Source organism: Populus alba, chromosome 1 (assembly GCF_005239225.2).
Source record: "Populus alba chromosome 1, ASM523922v2, whole genome shotgun sequence".
Classification (NCBI taxonomy): domain Eukaryota; kingdom Viridiplantae; phylum Streptophyta; class Magnoliopsida; order Malpighiales; family Salicaceae; genus Populus; species Populus alba.
This window is the reverse complement of record NC_133284.1, coordinates 34,596,667-34,621,364: the sequence shown is the minus strand read 5'-3', so window position 1 is coordinate 34,621,364 and position 24,698 is coordinate 34,596,667. Positions and strand designations below refer to the sequence as shown.

Here is a 24,698-nt window from a genome sequence, read left to right as displayed (position 1 = left end):
ACCAGATTCATGGAGCAGGTAAAGGGGATAAAACCATAGGAGAAGAAAATATGCAGACTGGCCTCGTAACTAAATCCTACATTTAAAGTGATTTGTTCACTTTTTGATAAGTGGCTATCATTATCACCCGTGCACAAGCTAATCTGGTGTGCTCGACAAAAGCACAACTTTTTGTCATTTTACCATCCTTTTTCGCTTGTCTTGGCAGGCCTCCAATCCTGGATCTCACTTTAGTGTCTTACGTAAGCCATATGTGTGTACCATTCTTGATTTTCGAAAGCTTCACTGCTGCATATTGCTGCTGCTGTGATGAAGCAGGTTAGAGAAAACGGACGGACCCTTTCAATTTTTAGATTTCCAGCCTTTTGTAAGGCTGGCCATGAAGATAAAAGCATTGCTGATCTTTTAAATAGCAGTCGATTATCAAATATTGAGAAAATAGATTTATTTTTACATTTTTATCTGTATTTCCTTCAACCACATGCTGATACCATGTTGAAAAACAGAGTAAAAAACCATCAACTTGATGATGTCAAAATCAAAGCTCAGGAGAAGGAGAATGATGAAGATTGAAATTTGAAACCCTCTGCTTAAGATCTAACCCAATAAAAAACTACAATTATACAGAAGAGGTCACACACATAACAACAAGAAAGTGAATTTTAATGGGAAAATATTTTAATTAGGATAAGCCAACTATAATGATACATAATAAAGAATTCCAGGCCTGCCTTTCCCATGTGATTATGTGAATAATAACAGTTCTCTTGGGATTAGATTTCAGCATTCCAAAGATTACAAGCAGGCCATGGACTGAGCTTGATTTATATCATAAAGGTGGGCAGTGCCCTGATACATTACTATTTTTTAAAATTGTTTTTGAGAAAATGTTAGATTACTAAGATCAAATTCAGTCTTTGAATCCATGGATTATCAGAATTTCTTTATAATAAAAATAATCACTCAGCATGTTAACACTTACTTGAAACGAAAGTCTAAGCTCCAGTTCAGAGTGCTATTCTAGCGAATCTGTTTGGGAAGTCTAAGCTCTAGTTCAAAGTGCTACCCTATATATTTGAAAATGTAGTTATGTTTATTTTTAAACTGTTTTTTAATAAAAAAAAAATATATTAAAATAATATTTTTTATTTTTTAAAAATTATTTTTAATATCAATGCATTAAAATTATCTAAAACTATTAAAAAATATTAATTTGAAGCGAAGTAAAAATAAAAAATTTATTTTTTTTAAAAAAATACTTTTGAAATTAAAAAACAAACAGGATCTCGATAAGTAATTGAGTTAGGGTTAACAATTTAAAAAATAATTTTTTTTATATAATTATGAATATTTTGAGACTAGTTCTTACACCTGAGATGATTCAAATGGAGATACCTCTTAACTATTCAATCAAACCCTGATTTTAAAAACAAGAATTTACAAATAATAAATTGAAAGTTTCCAACTTCCCATCTATGTAAATTGTGAGTCTTTCAGAAGCTCTAAGGTCATTCTAAAAAAAATATATATATTTATCTCCAAATAAATTTTTTTTTTTCAACCACATGTTTTTAATTTTTAAATACTATTTGGTTATTTTTTCATAAGACATATCATTTTATTAATAGTCTTAATTCACTAATATAATCCTCTCTCTCTCTCTATTCACCCAAAAAAACAAGTTTTTTTGAATAAAATCTTATATAATTTAACTATAAAAGTATATTTTATCTAAAATACATATTTTTTAAACAATTCTTTTAGAGTTTTCTCAACAAACATATGATTGATTTAATAAATTTATTTTTAATATTTATTCTTCTTAATAAGGTACATCATTTTATTAATAATCTAAATTTATTGAATATAATCTTATATAATTTCTCTATAAAAAAACACATTTAAAACCAAAATAAATATTTTTTGAAACAACTTTTTAGAGTTTTTTCATGTTTAATTTTTAATAAATAAAAGATATTTTTTTTAATAAGACACACGATTCCATTAATGATCTCAACTCATTGAATATAATCTTTTATAACATTTTCACGTATCTGTATGATATGTAATATATTCAAATTGAGAAAACCTTTTGTGGTTTTAAAAAAAACTTATTTTAAATCATTATAGGTAATCACTAAAAAATAACTTTATAAAATTTAATTATTATTTTATCTAACATGCTTATATATAATATTAATTTGTTTTTTGTTTTTGTTTTTAGAATTATATTTTGAAACCGTCAACTAGTTATTATGACCGTTGATGGGTTACAAGAACTACTTTCTCTTGAGATGAGAACCACTATAAAGATATTGCAGGTTCCCCTGCAACACACAACAGGGAGTCTCTCTCTACAATGGCAGGCTATGAAACCCACCACCACCAGCAACAAATCCCTAAAGAAGCAGCTTTCCAAGCCATAAACACCATAATCCAGCTCCACTTTGAAAAAACCCTTGAAAAGAAAAGAGCTATAGACCTCCAAAAGAAAGAACTTCACAAACTCTTCCTTCTCTTCTTCATCTTTCTTTCTCTCATTTTCATGGCTGAAGCTCAACCTAATCGCCTTCAATGCCGCCATTGCTGGGCACCCATTACTCTCCTCTCTTTATCACACCTCATCTTCTATGTCTCAGTGGCTCAAACCCTTAGGTGCATCAATGGATTCAAGTACCAAAGAAGGTGTCACAAGCTCACTCTTGGTTTAGCTACAGAGAAGTTAAGGGAGTTGAAGACGAGATTAGCTAGTGGTGGTAGTGACCAGTATGGCCACGAGCTAGTTGTTAGTGATGAGGGTGAACTTGAGATCCATTATCAAGAACCACCTGAGAGTTACTTTGGTAAGTTTAAGAGGAACTGGGCTTTGCATTTTGGGTTCTTGATCTTGATCTACAGCTTCATGGTATCTTCTTCCGTTGTTCTTCTTTGTTATTAGCTAGCTTTCATGGGTTTGGAAAAGAAGTCTAGGTGCTTAGTTCAAGATCAGTTTCTAGTAGTCTTAGCTTAGTCTGAGGATGTTGTCCAAGAGATTAGCCTCAACTTTCAAGAATTTGATGTAAGAAAAGAATTTGTTTCCATGTGTGAAAATGAAATTCTTGATTTAAATGTCAATCTGGATCTCCTCTTTATTTATAACAATCTAATAGTGTAAAATTCTGAGTTTCATATTTTATATTGATCAAGGATTTCTCTTTTGTATGAGAAAAAAAACAGGAGGGGTCTATGAAATTATTTTGTAGTTTGGTGTTGTTTTTGAGAATATGATCATGATTATAGTCCTCGTCTCCTAATATCAAAGTCATTTGGGTTAAAAAAGTGATCGTGTTTTAATTTATTTAAGAAAAAACTAAAAAAATGTTGTTCTGAAAAGAAGAAAAAAAAGAAAATATTTTGACCTGATTATCAAATTGTGTAGAGTTTAATTAGTTCAATTCTCATTTGTATTTTCTTAAAACCTAATCCGAGCTGGAATATTTACTGTGCAAACTTTGCAATTAATTAATTTATTGACATTCAAAGATGCTAGGAGGTCGGTGCTGGGCTTTTTGACCACCTTCATAGGTATGCTATGAATACTTTTGCCCCTTTTTTGATGCAAAGTGAAGAAGACGAAAGTCTTCAACTTTTTCCTGGATTGCTGAACATTGTCAGAGAAAATAAAATACAGTAAAATGTACGAAACTCATTAGTTTATCTATGAATATGCAGTTGTATTGATTTATATTTATATTTATATTTGGTGTTTCTCGATTTGAAATTTGAATGGAAGAGGAAAACTAACCATTCAAAATCGAGGGCAGTGAATTTAGTTTTATTTTAAATTATTTTTTATTGTTTTAATATTAAAAATAAAATTTTAAAAATAAAAATATTATTTTAATATATTTTCAAGTAAAAATATTTTGAAAATTAAATAAAATGATTTTGAAAATTTCTGATTTTTTTATTTTTCAATTAATTTTTTTATATGTTTTATTGTTCTTAAATATGGTATTAAAAATAAAAAAAATATATCTTTTTAGGTTTTTGTTTTTTATTTTAAATCAAATGTCCCACATGGGACAGGTTATAAAACCAAGTAATGTAGTGTTAAAATCACAATAATGTCCCAGATAATCCTCAACTAATACGAACACTTTCATGCATCAGCCCTTTTTTGGTTTTTAAAGCAGAATTGGAGATTGTTATTTTTAAGAGATAATCTTCAATTATAAACAAAATCCAAATAAAATCGAAAAATGTAGTGTTTTATTTTTCAGTGACTCATTGCTGATATGGTAAGGATGAGGTATTTTTAGACTTCTACTAAATAATTGCGAGCATATGCTGCAGATCGAATTAAATTTTTCTAGATTAAGTTTTTTTAGATGTAAATAAAATATCTAGGTGTTATTAATGTATTTTTAATAGGAAAAAAAAATCTAAACTACATGAGAATTGACTTGATGTAACATAATCAACTTGCTAGGTTCAAAAACAACCCGGACATTGATAAAAATATAATTTGATTAAAAAAAAATCAAGATAATATTTTTTAAAAAATATTAAAATAACAACATAATAGATCAACTTCGATTAATTCAGGTTAATCTGCCAAATTTTATACCCGGATCACGAAACCCTGATAACCCTATAAAAACCAAATAAAAAATAATTATTAAATCCTATTCTCAATTAACCTAATATTAAATAATAAAATTAAAAACAAAATTCAATTAAAAAAATTAGTCAAGTCAACCCCAGTTAACATGCTATACCTGGGTTATGAGATAGAGATAAACTCATAAAAAATAAATTGAAACAAATTATGAAGCTCAATTCCAAATTAACATAATATTGAAGGATATAATTAAAAAAAGAACATAAAAAACTACCCAAGTCACCACGAATCAACCAACCAAACTTGTAACCCAAGTCATGAAATCGAGATAACTTCATAGAACACAAACAAAAATAAATTATGAAGTCTAATTCTCAATCAACTTAATATTTAATGATGAATTTGAAAACAAAATCAACAAAAAAGAAAAAAAATGAGTCACTCGGCCTAAACCGCAATTGGTTCAAAAGACTGTGATAATTATATAGAAAGAAAATAAAAATAAATATACAGTCCAATTTCCAATCAATCTAGTATTGAAGGATTAAATTGAAGAAAAAAAACAAAAAAAAAAAAACAGAACAATTGACTCGAATAAATTTAGGTTAAACTGTCAAACTCGAGTTAAGAGAACAAGATAACTCCATAGAAAGTAAATAAAAAAAATATAAAGTCAAATCCCCTATCAACTCAATATTTAAGGATAAAATTGAAAATTTAATTAAAAAAGGAAAAAAAAATTGAGTCAACTTGGCAAATCAGCAAAACTCGTGATCCAAATTATAAGATCGTTATAATCCCATACAAATTAAATAAGAAAACAATTATAAACCCCAATTATAAATTAATCTAATGTTGAATGATGAAATTAAGAAAGAAATTGATTATAAAAATGATAAAAAAAAAAAATGACCTAAGCTAATACAGCTGGCTCACAAAACTCACGACTCGGGTCATGAGACCAGGATAACTATATGAAAAAAAAAAATCAAAACAAATTATAAAGTCAAATATCCAAATACCAATAAACACAATGTTGGCAGTATGAAATAAATAAAAAGTAAGGCTTTTTCACTCTTTAAGGATCAAAGTGAAAAAGTCGTTAGTATTTCATTGTTCACTGCTACAATGAAGTGTTAAGGATTTTTAGTATATACTAGATTGGTAGCTCACGCAATGTCATGGGATGGGCCAAACTTTTTTTAAACTTAAAAAAAAAGTTCAGGAGACAATTATATTTTTGAAAAAGTAAAAGAAATTCCATAATTGGATTAAACCTTGATCATTTGATAATATGATAAAAATGAGGTAGCAACAACAACAAATAAATTTATTAAAAAAATCATCTTGGGCAAAGCTGGGTTAACACGTGAAACTCATGACCTGACACACGAGATCAAGATAATTGTATTGACGGACGGTACCGGCAAAAATCAATTATAAGAAAAGGATTTGAAAAAAGAAATCTAAGCTAACCTGGTTCAATCTTTCAAACCTGTGACCTGAAAGGTTAATAAAATCCCGATTAATAAAATGCCAAGGGATGAAATCGAAAAGAAAAGTTTCAATAAAAAAAGAATTAAAAACAAAAAAAATAGTAATACAAAAATAAAGACCAAATTTAGCATAAAATAAAATGAACTAAAATACCGAGGGATACAATTGAAAAAAAATTCTGATTAAGAGAATGATATAAAATATTAAAAGATGTAATTGAAAAGATAATTTAATTAAGAATAATTTTTTTTTCAATCAAAATAAAAAAAATAAGGACCAAATTTGAAAGTTGAAAAAAAAAACCAAAGAATAATTAAATTGAAAGAAATTTTCAATTTAATGGATAATCTAAAATAAATCAAATACCAATAAAAAACATGGATCAAATATAAAATATAAATAAATTGAAAAATTGCTTTGAAAATATATAAGTGTTGGCCCTGAAACCAAGAAAGAAAGAGTAAAGAAGAGCACAACATATTTTTACCACACATCTTGCTCAAGAATAAGGAGGATTAAAATAATCCGGAGTTTGGTTGTCAGGAAGGAAGTGTTATATTTGTCATCCAAAAAACATGAAAGAACCAATGCTCACCCAATTTTTTTTATTAAATAATATTTTATTTATATCAAAATAGTAAATTGCTCCCTGATTAAACTCATTAGTTACAAAAATATATATATACTAAAAAGACAAAAAAAAAAAAAACCCTTGTCCCCAAAGCAAAGACAATTTTCATTTAAGGGCTTTGTGGTAATTTTATTGTGCAAATAAAAAGTAAAAGGCAAAACTACCACTGACCACCGGTGCTTTTTTTTTTTTTTTTGTCTATAGAAGCATATTATTTATTTTATTGTTCAATTCACAACAAAATACTATTATATATTCACTGTCAAGGCTAATTGTGTTTTGTTTATATAGATAAAATTATCATTTCACCAATCCAATCTTAGCATGACAATGAGTCTATATGTATAGTAATAGATTAAAAGTGAGCCATTTCAGTCTATTTTAATGTTAATAAAATGAATCTTCAAGATTTTTTTTCTAGGAAACATATTATCCACTAATCTATTAATTTTACCCGCTTCATCCCAAATTTATACATTTCAACTACGGTCATAGTATACATACTGTGTCATGCAAGGTAGATCAGAGCACGAGTATGAAAGCCTAGGCTGGACAATCCAGTTAACTTGAAATTGAGTTACTCAAGATTGATTGATGGTCCCTGTAAAAATCCTTCAAGCTCTGCCAGAAACTGGAGAAAGAAAGCATTTTAAGAGGAGGGCTTGAAAAACTCGAGCTACCGCGACCTTTGCATGCTTGGATGGTTGAAAACAGTTCTGCAATACATTGATACTTGTGTCTCGATACTTGTATCCTTAATGACCAAGATTTGCATGTGTTTAGCACTATATATGGTTTGAAAATAGGACATGACTGAAACTCAAGTTCTACTTTCTTTATTCCCATTTACAGAGCATGTGATCCAGGGCAGAAGCAATTTTTGGGTAGAGCTGGCAAGCTTTCACGGATGCTTATGTTTCACGCCTAAACATTCAAACTATTATAGTGCTCATTTCAGGGGAGAGTTGTGAATTATCTCCAAACCAAACCAGTTATGACTACTCTTGGTCAATAGTAGATAAATGAATAAATTTCCCACAGCTTTTTGAACTGCAGGAACTAGCAAAAGAAAATGATATGAAAAGAATTATTATGTGAGTTTCATTGTATATTCAAGTCATTTTAAACAGTGTAATGTCCAATCTGGTACAAGCAATCCAAACCCCACCTTTTTTTTTTTTTTTTTTTTTTTTTTATAATGGATTAAAGATTAAAGGAAACCAAAACCCACCAGCATCCACTAATCTAATGCGATCTAAATCTCCAATTGAACCCTTACTATTGAAAAAGGGTTAAGGAATTGATCAGTAGAGTGAAAAAAAGGGAGGATTTAGTGCCAATATTATTGTGAAAAAAAAGTATAAATAAATGATATAGTACACCTCTTCTCCATCATTGCTGCTCAGCGACTAAGGAACAGTAAGGATTCCAGTAGCAGCCTGGTGCTTTAACTCAGGCGAGAGCTTCACATATTGATTTGTATGCGTCAACACAAAGTTTGAATTTCTCTTCAGCGACTGCCTGCAAATATTCATGAAAAGAAATGCGCTCTAGGGAACAAAAACATGAGAAAAAAGAAACCAAAGTTTTAAGCTAACATATACACGTTTCAAGATCCAAAAATTTGGCTCTCTGCAAACTGTTTTGCTAGGTTGATGATATAGCATGTTTTCGTTTGATTACCGGCTAATTCAATAACTTTTGAGGAGAACCCGAAAAAAAGAGAAATGAAAACAACTGAGCCTGGAGGCATTTAATGTTATTCTATTTTCAATTTGAGAAACTCGAACCTTTCTAGTTATTCTTCTTCTTTTTTTATAAAAATAAAAACCCTAGCATTTCTAAACACACGACTTATAAATCAAAATAATAAATAAAGGTGTGCCTTATAATCATCAGAAAGTGGAGCGATGAGGATATGATAACATATCCTGCTTCTAGATGGGCAATGATCCTGGTTGATCAAGAAACGACAAGGTGTAATGAGGGACAAAAACTAAAACATGAATTCAACTGACCAGCGAAGCATCTTGATGCTTATCAGGATGCCATTTTAAAGCTGAGAGGCGGAAACTGCAAACATAATTAAAAAGATATAAATGATCAATAATGCTGCAATGAAGAAAACTTGCTGAAAATCAAACATTGAAAGGATGCTTCCTATTATGGTCAAGAAAAGCACTGAAGCACTTACGCATTCTTAACATCTTCAATCTTTAGAGGTCCAGTTGGAGGCAGACCAAGTATTGTTCTGTCAGAATGTGATCCTACAGAATATGAAGTACTGTCATACTCTGTTTCACTAGTAGCATCCCATCCTCTGTATCTTCGATTCTTCCACTTCGGAGGCTCTCTCCACTCAAATCCAGATGGTTCACTTCCGAAAGACTTGTTAGACCTCGCATACTGTTTGTTTTTGAATGTAGCTCGAGAAATTGTCTCGGGGTCACCAAAGTCATCTGAGAAACTCTCTCTTCTTAGCTTACCTGAACATTTGATGAAGTCAGCAGTCCAGTTTGTAAAATGCATATGCAGGAAGAAGCCATAATTCTGTGTGTAACTAACACATTGAACCTATAACAGCTCGGTTTCAACCGTGATCTTCTCCATTGCCTGGTCTCACCTCAAGGACTAGAAGGATTAAATGAGAAACGTAACATGAATTTCCAGTCTGTATTTTCCCATTTATACAAAAATATAAACTTTTGAATGCCCATAATCATGGTAAATAGTCTAGGCCGTGCATACAGGTGAAGATCAAACTTTAGTATTAGATCTAATAAACTACAATGATATTCACAAATGCAGAATGCAACCAGGTAAGCTCAACCAAATCAAATTGTTTCATTACAGTCCATGAGGGTTGTGGATGGATGAATCATGAATCCTAAGATGATAAAAAACCAACAAAGGTTTTAATGCAAACCTTAACTGACATCATGAAAATTTGCAGCTTTTTAGTCATATTAAATTACAAAATAAAACTCCTGTAGGCTTACTTCAGATAGATCACCACGTAGGATGATTTGGGCATTTTGGTAAGTATTTTCTTCATTCTCCAATTTAAATGAAGCCAGTTAGAACTTCCATATGGTAACATAAAAGGAATGGAAGAATGACAGCATTTGAGAAGTATTTGGGAGAACACTGCCCACTTTCCTTCTCATCCCTCTGTGACAAGCGTGGAAGTCACATTATACTATGGCTACAAATAATAAACAAAAGGAAAAAAAGTAAAAGAATGAGAAAAGGCTCACTTCTCATTCTGTCTTGGTGATATTTCTTAGCACGTTGAGCATAAGCCTTCAATTTCTTTTTTCTGGAACCAACTGATGGCTCTGCATCAAATGATTGTATCGGTTCTATATGCTGGATAAAAATACAAATCAGTGAGTGTATCCCTTCCAAAATAAGTAAATTGAAACTTTCGACCAGCAAAATAGAGAACAAAATGTGAATTAAAGGTTGAAGTATATGCCCCCATCTCAGTGAAAATGCATATGCTTTAAAACTAAATGAACAGGGAACATTTCATGGCATTTGTTTCTGGTCAAGAATAACAGAGAATCAGATTCATGATTTGGCTTGTCATTCCAACAAAACATACCAATATGATAATGCCGCACCTTTCATTAACTAACTAGGTGCATTTGAGTTAGACTTGGATGTGAAACTAGAAAAGCAGGTCCATAGCAGCGAGGCGTTGATCATATCCACTTGTTGTCAAATTATCAAGTAAAATCCTTTCGGCAAATCCATAAACTGAATGCAATATACAGTCAGACCAAAGACTTCTTGGAACAATCTAGGCTAACTGTGGAAACTAAGTTATTGAGATTGATTGAATGTAAGTTTATAGAGTTTTTAACTAAGATACTGCAAAGGACGTCAATGCAATAATGTTGTTTGCACCTTGCACTGACGAGTTGTATTAATACAGTAAAAGCAACAAATTTTTTTACCTGAAATGAACTTCTAGAAACTCCACTATTGTACAGAAGGCCTTGCAATGCTCTCTTTGCAGCAGAGGGTTTTTGGCGTATTGAATATCTTATGTAAGCCTGAGGTTATATTTGCATCTCACAAACTTTATTTTTCAAAAAGAGCAGTAAATGTATAAACAATAAACTGATGGGAGATGGGGAGTGCATAAAAGGTAAAAAGCAAATCTTGTTAAGATAGGAGACAATGGAAAGGTTTTATGACCTTCGAAATTTATGTAAAATGTAAACTTTCAATATCTAGATATTTTTCTTGGGAAATAACAGGTAACATATGTTGTTGACCAGATGTGGCAAACAAGTTTCACCTTAGATGGTTGTTGAGATCCTCTTTCATCCTGGCCAAGGAAAAATGTTAGTCTTTCTCATCAGCAAACATCAGTATCCAGTGAGCTGTAAGAAAATAAACAGTAGGATATAAAAAAATAATTGACAAAACAATGATGAATCTCTAACTTACATCTAATAAAGAAATTACATACAAAGAGAAATAGTACACCATAAACTAATCATCTCTCTGTTTCATGAGGGCCAATATGTTCACAAAACTAGAAAAGGAACATTCTGATTTAAAATGGTTTCTTATACAAAATATTTGTTTTGTCCAGCTGATGCTCCCTAACTAGAGAAACCTAAATATACTTCTAGCAGCTTATTAGAGGCATGGGCAGCTCTCATAACTTCCACGGGAAAAAATAAGAACACACTATGTATCTTTCATGGGGATTAACATATCTCTCGAAACAGTTATCTAAAGCATGCATGATGAAAGACTTGCGCTATTGAAATCTGTGCAACAAGAGGAAGTTGTAGGCAACAGTTTTTGGCTGGAGAACAGAATGTTGCTATACTATTGTCAACATCTCACCAGAATCCATCGGAATTCTGGAAATTTCATTCAAGTCTAGAGTAGCTGAAGAGTTCAAGATTTATTTTTTGAGTTCAAGTTAGCACTGCTAGAAATTTTTCCGCCTTAGATATAATCAACTCAAAGAAAATTCTGTACTGCTAGAAATTTTCCACTAAATCAAATACAACTCAAGGAAAACTTTTCCTTTCCAAATTTCAACTCAAGGTCATAAGTCATATACGATTCATTTTATTAAATTGCCAAACTTCACGTTTTCTCCCCACCCAATGATGTGTGGTTCAGACTTCAGGGGCTATTATACAAGAGCACATCTAACCTCTCATGTATCACTTTTCTTAGAAAATAATCTAACCTCATCCAATTAGTAAACTATCTAGTACTCTCTGGCACTATATGTTAGTTTTAGAAAAGCAACTTTCCTCACAGCCAATTAAAAAAATTAAAGCTTGCTTATGGTTGTTGCAGTTGCTTGTTCCAAACTCTGCTAACATCCCTCGGTGCTATATTTGAAAAATGTTTTCTGGTTCTTTTGGTACTAAATCGGAAAAGGAAAAAAGACATCTCTGTTGCACTTCATAATTCTTTCAGAGCATCAAGTGTTGCCTCCATCTGCAATTAGCCAAAGCATCAAATGGGCGTCCTCTCAACCAAAAAGAAAAAACAAAACAGCCATAGATCATGGCTAATACGGCTTAACACTAACAAGACACTACAAGTCTGTTGCGCTTGATAATTCTTTTACAATATCGGTACAGGTTCAAGAAGCATAATCCCATGTAACCCTCCTTACTATTAATCCCTTCACTACCAGTGAATGCCATACCTTGAAGTAGCTTCATCTCTTTTTTATTCCTCCTCAATCTCAGACTCTAACTTTCCTCTCATTTCACCTCTTTAAATCCAAATAAAAAGAGCAACACTTCATAGAATGGGACATAGAACAAGACCACTTAAATCAAAATGACCTTTCTGCAGTCCCATAGCTCCCAAATTCCAACATTCAAGACATTGATTCACAATACAACAAAGATGGGTTCTAATCCAATACAAATAGGTGTCTATCAGTAGAATTCAGCTAAACCATTCTGAATTGTGAGTAAAAAGCAACAAGCTAAACATAAAGTCTCAATCTTGAATTTCAGAAAGGACACAAAAACTAACACCATTTAGCTCATCATTCATCATCATCACAGCTAACCTTTACTTGAATCACAAAAACACACAAAAAATTCCCGCCATTCATTGAAAAATCTAAACTTTTATCACATAGAAGCAAAGCAGCAAAAAGGAAAAGAAATTCACACTCACACCGTCCCGTTTGCTCTTCCGTTTATCACATGTAATAGGTGTAGAATGAATTGAAGCAAAATGGGTCTTTGTAGTTATTGATTGTGATAAAGCTGGTACCAATGAATTCTTGAGTATCAACACGTTTCTCCATCTGGGTATTTGCATAATTAAAGAAAAATAGACAACTCTTTGACCGATAACAAGAATTCAATACTTTTCTAAATCTTATTTGTAGCGTTGCTCTTTTGGCACACAGAAAGAATCCGGAGAGAGAGAGAGAGAGTTTGTGGCCAGTGACGAAGGAGGGAAGTGAGGGGCTTCTTTTCCTCTGTGTGTGTAGTTTAGGGTTAAGGTGTTCTTACCACGATTAAATTAAACTTGGACCGGCTCGGTATGTTAACAGACAGGTTGACCCGATCAATACTAAAGACACTGTTTGGCATTGCGTTCCAAACGGTGTTTTGCCTAAATTCAAATTTTTTTTTTTTGCTAAAATTGAGTTTGGTTTGTACTTTTTGGATCGTTTTGATGTGCTGATGTCAAAAATGATTTTTAAAAAATAAAAAAAAATCATTGGCATGTATTTCGGCACGAAAAGCTATTTGAAAAGCAACCGCTACCACACTGCCAAACACGCTCTAAATTAATAATAATAATAATTCAGAGTTATACAATTAAAGAAATAATTAGAAATAAAAATATTTGATTAAAAAAACATAGAAATAAATATTTGTGTTAGATAATCTTGAAACTTCATCTAATAACTTAAGCTTTTAAGTTGAGATGATCATGTCAATCTAAAAAATTAAACTAAAATTAAACTCGTAACCGCTTGGTTATCAAAATTCTGATATTATGTCAAAGAACCATCTCAAACTAAAAACTTAAGTTATTAGATGAAATCTCAAGATATAATTTATATTATTTTCTAACATGTTCTCTAAAATAAAAGCCTTTCGGGCTTGTAATTTGCACAAGCTCACATTATCTTATGCTTTATTTTTATTAAATAAATAGGAATGATGAGATTTAAATTTGTGATTATTTGGTTATTAATACTTTAATATCATGTTAAAGAACCAATTTAACCTAAAATTTATATAATTTATATTATTTGTTAACAACTTGAATGTAAAAATAATAATAAAAAAAAGTAAAAACACTTGATTAAAGGTTTGTATAAGTACATGCATTAAGTTTTTCATTATCCTGGGTATTCTCAAATCTACTTTCATATCATTTTGTTATATAGTTTCAGACAAACAATTTATATCTTAAGTAATATATTTTCAAAATATTTATTTGGAGGTTACAAATGATATAAGACCGGTACAGTTTGAAATGCTTCAGAATGTATTTTTTATTTTATTTTCAGGCATAAAACCTAAGCAAGATCTAAGATCAGTTTTTTTTTTTATTTTAAAAAAACCAAAAATGTTTGAACTGTATATAGAGACACACATTCAAATAATAATAATAAAAAAACTATACGACTCATGTTCAGTCCACACAACATTGTTCCAAACTTAATTGCAGTATAAATCCCAACTGATAATGTTCTTGAAGGATTTGGTGTAACCCAATAGCTCTTCATTGGGCACATCTAGCTCAACAATGGAGTCCTTTCCCCTAAATAAATGTACCCAGAGGAAAGTAGTGGTGGAAATGATAAGGAGGGAGGCCACAAGGCCTCGCCATATGAAATCATCATAGTTCAATCTTTATCAAATTACTACACGACTTAATTTAGCTCCTTAATTCACAATTTCAAGTACAAAAACACCTCCTTTTTTTTTTTTTTTTCTTTTTTCTCAGCAATTAATTAGGTAATCCCACGTTCATTGCATGTGTTCATAAAGGTTAAATATTAGTTTGTAAGAACACCTTTGCATTACATGTATGACCCACCTTATATTAAATTCGGTCCAATTCGTATTTTACATCAAAGTTTCTGTGATTTATATTATCATAATTTTATAAGATTAAATGGAAATTGTTTTTTCTTACCCTACACCTTTACATAGCCGAGGAGAAATGCGTGCAATGCATCATTACTTGGTATACATCTAAGTAATGGAATGGATGAAACCTAGCTGGAACTAATTGGAGATACGGGTTAATTAAATGTTAAATTTAATTAAATATAAGAGGATTGCTGGTGTTCATCATAATACAATAAATGCATGTATGTGCACAAGAAAAAAAGAAAATAGTTTTGGCAATCAATTATGGAAAAGATACAAGCAAAATATCGAGGCAGTTTTTCTATGCTCTTTGTTGATCTCCATTCACAAAACGCAACAACACAGCCCCAAGCTCTTCTTCTCCACATTCTCAGTCGAACACAGCACCTCAAGTCCTCATCACAAATCAACCACCGTGGATCTCCCTCCATGAAACCCAATTTTAAGATGATTGTGATTTGATTTTGGAAAATTCATTCATCGAAGTTTTTAATTTATTGTTTTTTGGTTGTATAAATTAGACAACTGGATTTAACCATAAAAAACCCAAGAAATCTAATACATCTTGCTAGTTTTTATCTTTAAAAAATGAATTTAATCGAACTAAGATTGATTGGTTTAAACTAGTTTTTAATTATTTTATTATTTAAAATAAATATAAAAGAAATTAATTTGATTGGTTTATTTTTATTGAAAAATAAACCGAACCGAGAATGTCTATTTCTAGTTTAAACAACTCATTTACAATCAATATTTTTGTCATTTAAAATTAAAAAATATACTAGGGTAGTTTATAGTTCAATTGAGAACAAGTTATTTATTTTTTTGAATGATTTTAAATGTAATTTTTATATGAACTTGGTATATTTGAAAAAAAATTAATAATTTTTTAAAGTATTAATTTCAAAACTCGAACTTAAAAAATAAAAAAAAAACTTTCCTAATCAGACAAAGGTTACCTTAGTGGGATTAATTTCAGGACCTTCTTTTAAAACCAGCATAGTAGATTACAACTCACCTTCGGCAAGTGTAAGAATTAGATCATTTTAAATGCCCAAAAGTGGAAGAATTAAATTAATTTAAGTAAACTAATAAGCAAAATATTTGGAGTTACGATCCAAGCAATTCGAAAGTGCGGTCATGTCATGTGTGGAGATGAAAACAACACCTCCATTGTCTTGAAGCTCTCTCTCATTACATGTTTTCTCGTTTAATAAACTGCGATGGACCCAAAGAGCAAGCCATGATTGCTAGGAAGGATATTCTAAAGACGCCATTAATCTCAAAACTTGCAATATACTTCTTATATTTTTCTATAATGGCCAGCACGATCAAATTATTTGGGCACCACAACTTCCCTCCTTCAAGATACATCTATGCATGAAATAGTGCTCTCTCTCTCTCTCTCTCTCTCTATATATATATATATATATATATATATATATATATATATATGTGTGTGTGTGTATGTTTTTTTTTTTGGTAGATGCTGTGTTTTATGAAATTATATATTTTTTGAATTTTTTTGATATATTGATATTAAAAATAAATATTAAAAAGTAAAAAAAATAATATTTTTAAATAAAAAAAACTATGATAATAAGTACTTCTGAGGCAACCTTGGAACCAAACAGCTTTGCCAAGATTCTGGCTTTCTTGAGATTCTTTCACCTCTCATATTATCCAAGAAAATGAATAATGTGCCCTCCTCTCACTGCTAATTTGTTTAAGATATGCTAATCTTGGTACTTCAATAGGATGCTGAATTTGAAGCACCAAATTATTAATAAAATAAAATAAAATTATATAGAGGGATCATAATTAGTTTGCAAAAAGTTATCTTCAAAAGCTGACCTCCCCACACACCCCCTAAAATTAAAGAAATATAAAGAAAAAGGCAATCAAAGAGAGAGATGCATGTTACCAATATATTTACTCAGGTGTGAGATTGGACATCTAATTAATGACCTTAATGCGCTTTACCAAAATATAAATTAATGTTCTTATGTGAATTTGAGGTACATTGTAACTGTGGGTTTTATATGCAAAAGAAAACAAATTCATATTTTTAGGTTTGTAATCGTGATATATATAAGATCCTTCCAAATATACATGAAGATGGAAAAAAAATAGTGTTTTTAGAAATTTAATATAAACATAATTGGAAACATCTTTTTTTTATTCTCTTATAAAATTTATCTTTTTATTAAGTATTTGTAAATGAAGATCGATTAAAATTTAATTTTTATCTCTTAGTTTAATAATCTTGGAGACTATAGTATAAATATGATTTTTTTTTTAATTCTATAATGTATGTATTTTATTTTATAATTTCTTTTTTTACTCATGATTTTTTTATTTGTGTTCCTTCTCTTTGTGTGAGTTTGTAATGCTGCGAGGGAGAATTTTAAGGATGTTGGTGATTAATGTCTAGATTTCGAGGATAGAAAATAATAGAAACTGAAAGATTATCGGAGTAAAATACATGTCCCTTCCTCTTATAGTATAATTTTTAGTTGTGAGAAACTTGTTTTTCTCCAAATTTGGTATTGTGTTTAAGTTTTCTTTTATATGTTCTAGACGTAGATAAATGACATTAAAGCCTTTATTATTCTATATTAGTTGAGAGTAGTACTTTACATTATTATTTGAAAATGCGGTTTGAAACACATTTCTCAAAAATTCAAAATTTATTTATTGTTAAAAATTAATTTTTTTTATATGTTTTGTGTTGTTTTGATATACTAATCTTAAAAATAATTAAAAAAAAATTATTTTAATGCATTTCTGCACGAAAATCACTTTAAAAAATAACTGCAACCACGCTCCCAAACAAAGTATAATTAAAAGTTTTTAGAGAAATTTTATCTTTGGCGAAAAAAAAAAAAAAACTAATTGCCTCCAATATATTCTAGCTAAGAAAAGGAAAGACTTCAAAAAATCTTATGGTATCAATTAAGAATAAGAAGATGCCTATATATAAATTCTTCCATGTAAAATCAGGTCTCATGAAGATATAAATCCATAATTTATAGATACTATATATGTAATAAATAGAAATTCGAATGTAATATTCCAAAGAGTTGGATGTTTGTACCTTCCAAAAATATCCACAATCAAATTTTGGCTCTACTTTATTTATCTTGCTCCTTCCCAATTCTCTCGCATGACATAATTATCTCTTAATTAATAGTATTTTTTTTAAAATTTATTTTACATAAATGATACGACAGATATACATTTTAATCATATTTTATAATTTCTATATATATATATATATATATTTGAGCATGTTTTTCTTAATTTAATGACAATTGTGGCATATGTTTATCAGCATTGGTATAACTATGGAACAATTTATACTGAAATTCTATTTTGTAGTAGAGTTTTCTTATTTTATCATTTTTTTTTTACTATTTTCTTCTTCAAATTCCCTTCTCTTCTTAATTTTGAATTTTCAGGTAGACAATGAACATAATTTTCTCCTTTCTCTTGCAAATAATCACACACTATTAGTTTATTTACCTGTTGAAATTTATAAAACATATAATCAACAAATCCTGTATAAAATTCTATATAAAAAAAACCCTAATTATTTAAGTGTAGGTTTTATTATGTGAAATCAATAGTGTCATTAGGCCAACCTGGAATTAGGACCCACATTACCATAGCCAACTCAATTGGCCCATTTCCTTGCTGTAGATTACGGGAGAAATTAATTGAAAAAAAGATAAAAAAAAAAAAAAAGAAAGAAAGAAAGAAGAAGAAACAGACAACACACACAAATTTACACACATAAACCAATAAATAAATAAAATAAATAAATAAACAAATACAAGAAAAGCCTCTCGAATTCCCCGCTTAAACAAAAGCCATCCATTTTCCTTCCTTCTCCCTCTCTTCTCCTCCGCTTAAATTTCTTAGCGTTCTCAAAACCTCTCCTAATCTCTCTCTTACAGCATGTGACACCTGTTTTAACATAATCCCAAATTAATTAAGACATTAAAAATATTACACAAGCATTACACTTCCATAAAAACATTGTAACTCTTCCAAACCCTGTTTTTCTTGTCTCTCTGTTCTGCCTCTCTCTCTCTCTCTCTCTCTCTCTCTCTCTCTCATATATATATAGACACACATATATATCACTTCCCTTCACCACAGAGTGATTGTCGGAACCAAAAAATTAGCACCCCACACTTTTATGATTGATCCTTCTTCTTCTTCTTCTATTTATATTTGAGTTTCCCATATTTTCTTTCCGTCTCTTTGTCCTTCTATATTGTTCTCGAGTCTTTCTTCAAGTTTCTTTAACGTATAAAGGTGTCCCAAAAGCATTTAGAAAAGTTTTTGGGATTAAATAATTAATATGGGAGCCTGTGCCACCAAGCCGAAGGTGTTGAAGGAGGGGGAGACTCCTGAGCCGGTCAAGGAGGAAGTTGTGGTGGCAACAGGTGGTGGTGATGAGGTTGTAGACAAGGGTGTTGCTGTGGAGGAAGAGGAGAAGAAGGTTGTCAATGTTGAGAAAGATACTGGTGCTGTTGGTGCTGATAATAAGGTGGAGGCTGAGATTGTTGATGATAGCAGTAAGAGACGATCTCTAAGTAATTTGTTCAAGGAGGTAATGATTTTTTTTTAAAAATTGTTTAATGTATTAATTCTTTCTACACAATCTTATATCTTGGGCACAAAAAGGAAAGAATTTGATTTTATTATATGTTTAAAACGTGCTTACAAAAATATTTCTTCAGTTTGTGTTAATTTTGATTTTATTTTTTTATATCTGGAAAGAGTCTTGATTAAATATAATTTTTGTTATTTAATATTAAATCTTGGGTCGATTTCTACATTTCTGCTCTGTGATAAACTGTAACAGATGATGGTTGCTCTTTCTTCTAATTATTTCTCTTATTACAAATAAATTATTTAACCTCCTAATTTTATGTGGTTAATTAGTGTCCATTGACGTGATTTGTCTTCAAACTTCATATGGTCAAACTTGTCCCTTTCAAATCTTTTTCTTATAATCCGACGTTCGATTTTTTTTCTTGGTGAATTTCTCTGCTGTTGGTCTAGGAGGAGGTCAAGAATAGGAAATTAAATTGAAAATTCTCTTGTATACATGCATGGTTCTTCTTGTTATGGTGTCCATAAAATTAACACAAGCAACCCAATTTATTGTCAATGTTTTGACAAAATAATTAAAGAATATACCTAGTTTATATAATAATTATTTCAATTACAAATGAATTAATATTCAATCCCACTTGAGAAATATTACAGGGTCGATATCTAACATTAGTGACATGATTGCGTTGAGTGCGTGTACACAACAGTATAATAATTTCTCAAGCATTTTACTTTCGTTATAAGCACAATTATATATTTTAATTTCCTAAAATTTATTTAATCTGTCCCAATTGTCTTTATGTTTGTCTATATTGTTGTGTCGGCATGAATAATTAATTTACCTTCCGCTTTTTTTTTTTCGAAAAAACATTTTCCCTCAAAGACCTCTTTCTGTGTGTAAAACTTGAGTTTGCAGCTACTTGTACCGTGCTTATTTGTTTGCTGGGATACGGTAAGCAATAAAGTTAAAAGCTTTAGATTCTTTGAACTGGAAAGCCTGTGTAAGGTTTCTCTTCAACTTTGTTGTTTCGCATTTCATTTGATGTCTTGCAAAAAAAAATCTTGTTTAGGACCCACTTGTTGTTTGGTTCCTCCAAGTTTTTTCTCCATATTTTGTGTGGTTTCATTTTCATAACCTTGGGAGTGATGCAAAGTTTTTAACAGCTGCCCCCTGATTTTTCCTTTTTCTTTTTAATATATATTTCCTCTCGATAAAAGATAGAGAAGATAGACATGTATTCTGTATTTTTTATTTTGAAAGTATACAAATTAACTAAAAAATTTATCACATATTTATTTTATATTTTTATCTTTGTTTTTTCAACTAAGCATGTTTTTGTCTTGTATATATATATATATATATATATATATAAATACACGTTTTCTGATTTTTGGTATATAAAGGATAAATGCAGGCAGTAATTGAAAGCAAACTGTCGAGCAACACAGGTCGGACATGTATGAATGTCCCTAGTCAATGGTGCCGGAATTGAGGGTTTAGCTGGATGCAGTAAACATCCATCAAAGAATATCTAGCTGTACTGGTTGTTGGGGCTTGGATTATTCTGATAAATTGTTTCCAACCAATTCGATTAGCTGTGTCAGATTGTTGGTGATCTTAGTTAAATTTTGGAACGTGCCTTTCACCCTGTTTGCTATGCTCCTTGCACTCCATTGACTTGCTGTGCTAGTCTATAGATACAATTACATTTGCATCGCCAAGTTTACATAACAATTAACTGGATTGGTTATTATTCAGCCTAATGGCTGACAAAAGACTGGTGTTAGTTGTGTTTTCCGGCACGGCCCTGTCCCAAGCCGTGGAGGATCAGTTGTGGTGTCCCATTGGGACTTGTGGATCTACTAGTAAATATGTATAAAGTGTTTCGGGACAGAAGGAGCAGAAACATGTCTCTTCTATCTCCTGTGTTTCTGTTTTTTCTGTCTCGAGACAATAACCCAAACACTACGTACTAAAGGACTCAAACGCGATCCTTTTTCTTGCTTTGGAAGGCTATCTTAAGCCACATGGCTATTAGTAAAATCTGCATGTCTATTGGATTCTGAATCTTCTGAGATATCTTATGGTTGAAATGGTATTCTATATGTGCAGAATGAAGCAGGGAAGGAGCCAGCAGAAAGTGACAAAGCACCAGCAGAACCAGAGAAATCAGAAACATCAGAGAGTAGTGAAAAACCTACCGAGTCTGCAGTGGCTAAAGAAGAACCATCAACAGTAAAGGAACAATCTGTGGAAAAGCCCGAGGAGCCAGTAAAACAAGAAAAAGTAGTAACCGAAGCACCCGAGATGTTAGAAACATCAAACAGCACTAATAAACCTACTGAGCCAGCAGTAGCAAAGGAGGAACCATTAGCAACGAAGGAAAAATCTGTGGAAAAGCCCGAGGAGCCAGTAAAAGAAGAAAAAGTAGTAACCGAAGCGCCGGAGAAATTAGAAACATCAAACAGCACTAATAAACCTACTGAGCCAGCAGTAGCAAAGGAGGAACCATTAGCAACGAAGGAACAATCTGTGGAAAAGCCCGAGGAGCCAGTAAAACAAGAAAAAGTAGTAACCGAAGCACCCGAGATGTTAGAAACATCAAAAAACACTAATAAACCTACTGAGCCAGCAGTGGCAAAGGAGGAACCATTAGCAGTGAAGGAACAATCTGTGGAAAAGCCTGAGGAGCCTATCAAACAAGAAAAAGTAGTAACTGAAGAACCTGTAGTGGTGCCTGGACAAGAAACTGTGAAATCTGAAATTCCAGCTGAACCAGTGCCAGTTTCAGGAACTGTCAATGCTCCTGTAAAGGTAGACACAGAGAAAGTAACAAGTGAAGTCACACCAGGAGCAGCAGCAGAGAAGACTAAAATTACTGAAACAATAGAGGAGAAAAAACCAGAAGAGACTAAGTGAGGTCTTGACAGTAATGTCTAAAGTGTGTTTTTTTCTGTAGATGACTTTGAGATCGACACCACTCAGCAGTCATCGGGCATAAGGCTACGACGAGGTGGTTACCAACTTGCCAGTACTTTTGCTGGTTCTTTCGTGAGCTTGTTTCTCTTGTTTTCTCACATATCAATATTTCTTTTTCTTTTGGGCTTGTTTGACATCTCCATATCCTTGAGGACGGATGGATTTATTTGTTAGATTATATATGAGCATAGATTGTTTTATGCACAATTTTTTTGTGGTTTCTTTTTCTTGCATTCTGTGGTTTATGTCCTGTTCATACTCTTGCTTCTTGATTTTTATTTTTGAATCATTTAAATGCATATTAGAGAAAGAAATTTTTCATCGAAAGGTTCATCAACAACATATCCCAAGATCTCAATCCATATTTGGATTTGAAAACGAGATATTTTGGTGGAAATCCCAAATCATTTAACTTCCATTTGACGAGAATTAACATAACTACCAATATGAACACAAATCCTGAAGACATGTATAAATTAAAACGAGATATGAGCTCCAGATGCTTGATTGATCATACAACCTTAGGATCAACACCTCCAAGCCAAAGACTAGTGCCAGCCTGCCAGGGAATTCTGAGCAGAGAAGTCCAAGCACACCAATGCTGCCATGTGGAACTGGAAACACAGAAGGGTATCCTTTCAAAAATGGTGAAAGGCAAGGACCTTCTATTCCTATGGTGTTTCCCTTTTGTGTATCTTTGAAAAAAAAGGCCTTTGCATGTCCCTTGTCAGCTTGGTGTAGGACAAGAAAGTGGAGGGTGCCTTCTTCTTGAAGGGTCGTGAACCCATAAATATATCAGTCCACACGTTAAACTATGGCTTTATGGTTTTCTAGTAGAAGTATGGGCTTTTATATAACCCCATCTTACAAGTCTGTTTTATCAAGCTTATTGGATTAGTAGGAATTAATCTTGGCTCCATGTAGCTTGGCTTCCGCAAGACTTGCTTGAATATCCCATGAACCCTAAGTAGCCTGGCATTCTGGATATCATCAACAGCAGCTTACTATTCCTATACCACAAAAACCACCCTCGCTTCATCTTCCCCAGAAAGAAAAGATGCATCAGAGTTGAAATTTACTTGGCCATGCATTGGCAGCTTCCAAGTGACTGACGATACAAGGATCAGGAGATCTTCCTTTAAAGACAAAATCATTCCTTGTTTTCTATTAGCAGCTAACATAAAAGGGCAATTTGGCACCGGATATTCACCAAGTATCCTTTAAAAAGTTTGCTGAAAAGGAGCAAAAATGTTTTGCTGTGCAGTCTTTGGATTCCATGGATTTTTTGGCTTCGGCTGTGTGTGGTGGGGGCACGTATGGAGCTCTCACGCTATAACTAGATAATCTTGTTGATATTATCGAGGCATTGAACATATAGGTAAGGTAATTTTCAAGCCACGGGAATGCGACATGCGAGTCCGGGGCCAACTTTAAAATGAATTTTTTAAATTTTATTTTTAATATTAACATATTAAAAATCTAAAAACTTAAAAATAATTAATTTAAAACTAACTTTTGATATAAATGCAAGATCCTTGGAAAGATTTGAGTCCTCATTTGTTTGTTGTTGATGAAGATAACAATATCCGAAGAAAATAATTCAATTTCAAGGTGGTCATCGTGTTTTGGAAGATTCATGCATTATTTTACTTCGTTGTCAATACCATATAGTTATTAAAAAACTATTTCAAAACATTACTTATTTTTTTGTAGTTAATATATATATATCAACTGTTTGCAAACTATACAATTAAGAATTTAAATTCTACGGTCTCCACTTCGTTCTTTAATTAAATTAAATAATCAAGCTAAATGTGTATTTATAAAAGTTTGATACCTAAAAGATTTTTACTTGAAAAATATATTTGATATTCAAGATAAAATGACACTTGGCAAATCTTAAGTTTAAAAACAACTATAATTGAAAGAAATATTAATAATTAATATAAAATCATTCTAAAATTTCATCAACTAATTTAAAATTCTGAATTAAAATATTATTTATACAGATAACTTTACATCATTTTGCGCACGCGCAAACAGACACACATCAAACCCATATCAATATCAAAAGATCTTGTAGCCATGGTGTTGAAAAAAGTAAGAGGCTCACTTGAGTGGTCGCTCCTCCAAGCCACAAAAATTGAACTAGCACCGTCAACACGTGATAACAAAGACAAGGCCACCAAGATTTCAAGTCTTGTCCCCTACCTTTGCTATACATATCCCCAC

At 31.4% G+C, this 24,698-nt stretch overlaps 3 protein-coding genes across 3 annotated transcripts; 2 read left to right on the top strand and 1 right to left on the bottom strand.

Annotated features, from left to right (window-relative positions):
* The first annotated feature begins 2,288 nt into the window (after positions 1 to 2,288).
* LOC118055335 (uncharacterized) lies at positions 2,289 to 3,707 on the top strand. The gene has a single exon (XM_035067205.2). It carries the CDS (start codon positions 2,360 to 2,362, stop codon positions 2,936 to 2,938), a length of 579 nt encoding a protein of 192 aa, XP_034923096.1. The 5' UTR covers positions 2,289 to 2,359; the 3' UTR covers positions 2,939 to 3,707.
* A 4,097-nt stretch (positions 3,708 to 7,804) lies between these two features.
* LOC118055336 (uncharacterized) lies at positions 7,805 to 13,246 on the bottom strand. Its single transcript, XM_035067206.2, has 7 exons — positions 12,912 to 13,246; positions 11,041 to 11,070; positions 10,694 to 10,792; positions 9,989 to 10,100; positions 8,926 to 9,217; positions 8,750 to 8,804; positions 7,805 to 8,252 (listed from the first exon to the last, which is right to left on the bottom strand). Exons 1-7 carry the CDS (start codon positions 13,056 to 13,058, stop codon positions 8,184 to 8,186), a joined length of 804 nt encoding a protein of 267 aa, XP_034923097.1. The 5' UTR covers positions 13,059 to 13,246; the 3' UTR covers positions 7,805 to 8,183.
* A 5,490-nt stretch (positions 13,247 to 18,736) lies between these two features.
* On the top strand, positions 18,737 to 22,687 carry LOC118055337 (uncharacterized). Its single transcript, XM_035067208.2, has 2 exons — positions 18,737 to 19,478; positions 21,600 to 22,687. The coding sequence occupies exons 1-2, from the start codon at positions 19,227 to 19,229 to the stop codon at positions 22,404 to 22,406; spliced, it is 1,059 nt and encodes a 352-aa protein (XP_034923099.1). The 5' UTR covers positions 18,737 to 19,226; the 3' UTR covers positions 22,407 to 22,687.
* The last annotated feature ends 2,011 nt before the right edge of the window (positions 22,688 to 24,698 follow it).